The 6,000-nt window shown below is 42.8% G+C and overlaps 1 protein-coding gene across 1 annotated transcript in view; it reads left to right on the top strand.

The window, feature by feature from the left end:
• Positions 1-5,389: 5,389 nt before the first annotated feature.
• Nup160 (nucleoporin 160) overlaps positions 5,390-6,000 on the top strand; it is a 59,515-nt gene continuing 58,904 nt past the window's right edge. The window contains exon 1 of the mRNA XM_028778491.1: positions 5,390-5,870. Within this exon, the coding sequence (XP_028634324.1) occupies positions 5,771-5,870 (100 nt within the window). The 5' untranslated portion in view covers positions 5,390-5,770. The remainder of the gene's footprint in view (positions 5,871-6,000) is intronic.

The raw sequence follows: 6,000 nt of genomic DNA, 5'->3' as shown, positions 1-6,000 counted from the left end.
AGAGAAAATCTGTCTAGAAAAAAAAAAAAAAAAAACAATGTTCTCACAGTTCACTCCTGTTAAGGATTTATATAATGAGGTCAAATCTACTTTAATAAAAATTTATTTATTTTTATGTGTATGTGCCTTAGTCAATGTATGTGTACCACATGTGTTCAGAAAACCTGGAAGCCAGAAGACGGCACTAGATACCCTGGGACTACAGTTATAGGCAGTTGTAAGCCACTATGTGGGTTCTGGGAACCAAAGCTGGGTCCTGCCATAAGATTCAGACCCTCCAATGTATTTAATCTTTAAGAACTATCTACAAAGATTTGATTTTTTAAAAAATTAGATAGGGTCTCATATAGCCCAAGATGGCTATACTCACTATGTAATCAGGCTGTATTTGAAGTCCTGATCTTCTTGCCTCTTCTTCTTCCATCATACCCTGCTAAAATAAAACTCTTAGGCAGTTATAGTATAGGCTTTTGATCCAAGGACCTAAGAGTCAGAGGCAAGCACATTTCAGGGCTTGATCTACATAGTGAGTTCTGGGCTAGCCTGGGCTATATAATGAGACCTTGTCTCAAAAATACAAACCAACCAAAAAGGGGGGGGGGGGGAGCACAAAACAATAAATAGTAACAACAACAACAACCAGGGCTTATGTATACAAAGCAGGTACTCCACCACTGAACCACCCCTTTAGTCCCTAAAACAATACCTTTTTTTTATTTTTTGACTCAGCAGTTAAGAGCACTGGCTGCTCTTCCAGATGATCCAGGTTTGATTCCCAGAACCTACATGGGAACTCACAAATGTCTGTAACTCCAGGGGATCTGATGCCCTCTTGTGGATTCTTTGGCCATCAAGCACACACTTAATACACTACAAGCAAAACACCTATACACATAGAAATAGATGGATGGATGGATGGATGGATGGATGGATGGATAGATAGATGACAATAAAAACTTATTATGGGGGCTGGAGAGATGGCTCAGTGGTTAAGAGCACTGACTGTACTTCCAGAGGTCCTGAGTTCAAATCCCAGCAACCACATGGTGGCTCACAACCATCTGTAATGAGATCTGATGCCCTCTTCTGGTGTGTCTGAAGACAGCAACAGTGTATTCATATATAATAAATAAATAATATATATATATATATAAAACAAACTTATTATGGAACTGTAGAGATGGGTCAGCAGTTAGGATCCCTCAATGCTCTTCCAGCGTACTTGGGTTCCATTCCCAGCACCCATATGGTATCTCACAACTGCCTGTAACTCAAATTCCAAGAGATCCAATTCCCTCTTCTGACCTTCTAAGGTACCAGGCCTGCATGTGGTCCATATGTACACATGCAGGAACTCACACATACATATACAATAAAAAAGGAATGAATTGTTTAGAAGAATTATAAGTTATATAATAAAACATATTAATTATAAATTATTATGCCGTAGCTCACATGTGGAGATCAGAGGACAATCTGTAAGAGTCAATTCTCTTTTGTTAACCTTTACATGGATTCTGAGATAACTCTGGTCACCAGGCTTACATAGTAGGCATTTTACCTGCAGGTCCATTTCATATTCATATGTAAAACCTACAATAGCAATTTATAGCTGGGCGATGGTGGCACACGCCTTTAATCCCAGCACTCGGGAGGCAGAGGCAGGCGGATTTCTGAGTTCGAGGCCAGCCTGGTCTACAGAGTGAGTTCTAGGACAGCCAGGGCTATACAGAGAAACCCTGTCTCAAAAAACCAAAAAAAAAAAAAAAAAAAAAAAAAAAAAGGAATTTATAATAGGGCATGGTGGCTCACGCCTTTAATCTTGATACTTGGGGAGCAAAGACAGGTAAATCTCTGAGTTTGAGGTCAGCCTAATCTACATAGTGAATTTCCAGGAAATTAGGGCTGCATACTGAGACCTTGGCAAATAAACAAACAAGCAAACAAAGAATTTATTCAGTTCTTTCAGCACTAAGCTGTTAAGGAAAGACAGTTAACATTAATCCAAACTATTCAGGAATAAAGGAAACATCTTTAGACTATGACCCAAGCATCTCAGACACTGCTTGCCTGGTTCTCTCCTGTGATATTCCAGCTCTACCTTTACTGTAACTAACTTGTATAATTACCATATCTTACCATTATCTCTACTTCCCCTTTTGCAACCCAGTTTTTAAACTGAGAGAAACTAAAAAGCAGAAAACTTTAAATTTTTGTAGTGTTTAAAAAATAACTTAGTTGGGTGTTGGTGGCACACCTTTAATCCAGCATTTGGGAGGCAGAAGCAGGTGGATTTCTGAGTTCAAGGCCAGCCTGGTCTACCGAGGGAGTTCCAAGACAACCAGAGTTACACAGAGAAACCCTGTCTCTAAAAACAAGAAAAATAAGGTATCTGGCTGCATAGCCTATTTTAGGGGATCATTATAACCCAGTGTGCAACACACAGGGAGGCATGCAATAAAGACTGAAAAACTAAGTGTGGGACAAACTAATATGCTTCAACTGGAAAGCTAGTTACTATGATTAATAGAACAACATGAAGATAAAAGCCAACATTTAAAAATCTAAAGAAATAGAAAAATAATAAGACTTTTGCACTGTGGCTAGATCTCAAGTCATTGCTATTATCACTTTTGAAAGTCAAATGACAAGAAACCACATTCCTGGAACCTGAAATAATGTAAATTACATAGAAAGTACTCGCTGTAAAATAACACTAATTCTCATTGAAAGAAATTATTCCACTGAATAATTCAATAATTCCCACTGAATTACCACCTAAAGAAGTCACTAAGTTGGGGCAATGTAAAGTGTTGCTGTTAACTTACTGCAATTCACCTTGAATTTACTGTAACATGGACCAAAGGTCAAAGATGGCTTGAAGTCTGAAAAACATTGTATCTAAAGTTTTATCCAGCCATAAACAAGAAGAAAATCATATCATCTGAATGAAAATGGTTACATTGGAAATCATTATTAATAAAGGGGGGCACACAAAACAAGTTCTGCCTGTTGGCTCTTACACGAAAAATCCAGATTTAAATATATGTATACATGCATAAAAGGGGAAGGGAGGACGACTATAATTTGGGAAGAGGAAGGGGAACAGTAAGAGGGAAAGGGAGGACAAGATTTGCTAACAGGTGAATGTGAACAAAGTACGTTAAACTACATGTACGAAAATGTCATATGATGTCCATCATTTGTAAAATGAATAACATTAATAAAAAAGGCAAACATACTCTAATAAAATCTTCTGTTTATGTCTGTGAGACAGGGTCTGATGCAGCCTAGGCAGGCCTCAAACTATGTTGCTGAGACTGGCCTAGAATGCTTCCACCTTCCAAGTACCTGGGGTGACAGGCGTGGGCCACTATTCCCAGCTTCATCATGGACCCCCATCACCTTCTTTTGCACCCTTCCTGATGAGCCCTTCCTTCTTTCCAAGTAGTTCCTCTTCTACTTTCACGTCTTTTCTATCTCTGTGACTCACTGAGTTTAATGAGGGTTGCTTGAAAGAGCATGAGAGGGGATTATTTATAGGAGCACTGGCAACTAACCAGTAAATACACCACTGAAGAAAATGACCCCTCCCTCTCAGCTGCCACTGACTTTACCTTTGGTTCCTCAGGGAGGGGTGGGGCCACATAGCCCAACCCCCACAACAGAATGTTGACAGGCACTGTCTTTTGTGTAGGTAACCACAGTTATGACCTCCTGAGAGCAGCCACTAGGCTGTGTTGAGGAGGCAGTGTTCTTACAGCATTCCTCGCCATTCATCTTCCATTCTTTCTGTCCTGAGAGATATTTTGAATATGTGGGGAAAACGACACTAACATCAAGTTCCTCAAAACATATCTCACTCACTCCATAGACCAGGCTGGCCTTAAACTCATAGAGATCTACCTGCATCTGCCTTCTGTGTGCCAGAGTTCAAGATGTGTACCACCAACCCCAACAACAGGTATTCTTTTTTAAAAGATTATTAAAATTGTGTATGTCTCTCTGTGTGTGTGTGTGTGTGTGTGTGTGTGTGTGTGTGTGTACTTCCCCTCTCAAAAAAAAAAAGTCTCTGAGGCAGAGATTTGCACACAGGAAGGAGCACATAGCATGCTTACAGAACAGCATTGCTAAGGGAGTGAAGAAAGCAGGAGCAGGCAGAGAAAACTGTACTGAAATTGACCAGGATGGTCCTAGATGGAAAGAAGCGAAGGACCAGGACCTTATACTTCATCTTGATCCACTAAAATGCATCCACTGGGTGCAGACATAACTCCCTTTCACCAAGTATAGAAGACAGGGCTCTAGGGGAGACTCTTTATCTCAGTGAGATTTAGAGTAACAACTTAGTAAAAATGGAAAAATTAAAGATGCTAAAATGATCAGTTGACCAAAGGTCAAAGTAGGAAGGGTGTCTATAAGCTCAGACACAGTTCAACGTACAGAAACAGAAGTATAAAGCTATAATTGCTGGTATTGGGAAATATGGTTGCAAGGCAAGTTGTCTTTTTTTGTGGGGGTGTGGGGGTGTCAAGACAGAGTAGCCCTGACTGTCCTGGAACTCAACTCTGTAGTCCAGGCTGGCCTTTAACTCACAGAACCCCACCTACCTCTGACTCCGGAGTGCTGGGGTTGAAGGGGATGGGCCACTACGCTTGGCTGCTTTTTGTTTGACTTGAGCCAGGGTTTCAGGCAGCTTCAGGCTTGCCTTGATCTTGACATAAATTAGAGGATAATCTTGAACTCCTGATCTACGTACTTACAAAAGCTGCTTTCCTGAACCACTTTGCCCACTTGGCCTGACTTCAAAGTAAGCTAAGAGTTGGGGTGAGAAAGGTGTGGGCAGGTACAATCACAAAATAGTCACTCAGGCAATAAGTGGTCAAGGGAAATGGAATTGCTGGAGAATTATGGAACTGTGCAATGTTATGATTCTGATGGAGTTGACAAGGAATATGTTCAGCTGTAAGCCCGAAGCTGTAGTTTTTACTTATTTACTCTTTCATTTACAAAGTCTCACTATGTAGCCCCAAGCTGGCTTTGAATGATCAATCCACCTTCTTCAACTTCCAGAATACTGACCAATCCCAGAGAAAAATTTTAAAAACAATTCCTTACACGTTTGTAAATTGTACTGCATTTTGGTAACCTCAGAAGGTTGAAGCATTAATGTAATTCAATGCATCCGACTCGTATCGGTCAGGGTGGCAAGTGCCTATAATCCTACTACTCGGGAGGTTGGGGTGGGAGGATCAGAGTTCAAAGGCCAACCTGAGCTGCCATCTCAAAACATGTGTTTGTGGGTGTGTAAAAAAAGGCTCGCAAAAATGCTAACACAAAAGATTCCTCTTCCATTCACTTTCCTTCCTTGTTTCGCTGAACGATGAAGCGGCTGGGTAACAACTTACACGCCAACACTCTAAGGGAGGGGAAGGTGACCACTAGCTGAGTGTACCTGTCAGGCCTCTTCCCCGCCGCTCTCGCCCGCGCCCGTTTTTCAAAATGAAAACACATACAGCCCCGCCCCTGCTCGAGGCAGTCGGGAGAGGGCGCCGCCGCCCGCCGCCGGCCGCTCCGAAGTGACCGCGAGTCGAGGCATCTTCTTCCCGCCACAGCCACATTCTCGCGGTGAAAAGCCGCAGATGACCCTCCGACCCACTGTCCTCAGCCAGCTAAAGTCGCCCAGACCCGCCTTGCGTCACACCCCCGGAAGTGACGGTACAACGTGACCCGCCCTTGTCCCGTCAGGCCTCGCGGCGACGGCGGGAAGATGGCGGCGGCGGGATCGCTGGAACGGAGCTTCGTGGAACTGAGCGGAGCTGAACGCGAAAGGCCCAGGCACTTTCGGGAATTTACAGTCTGCGACATTGGTACGGAAAGGGCTTGGGAGAATGGGAGCCACTGCTTTCCCTCGGGCTCCCCAAGTAGGCCTTTGGTCTCCCCTGATTTATCCAAGTCCACATGCCTAAAGCCTGTGCATCACACAGTCTGTCTTGTGCC

This window comes from Grammomys surdaster, unplaced genomic scaffold (assembly GCF_004785775.1).
Source record: "Grammomys surdaster isolate TR1022 unplaced genomic scaffold, NIH_TR_1.0 338, whole genome shotgun sequence".
In the NCBI taxonomy this organism is placed as follows: domain Eukaryota; kingdom Metazoa; phylum Chordata; class Mammalia; order Rodentia; family Muridae; genus Grammomys; species Grammomys surdaster.
The sequence above is the reverse complement of the archived record's forward strand: the minus strand, read 5'-3'. Positions and strand labels throughout refer to the sequence as shown.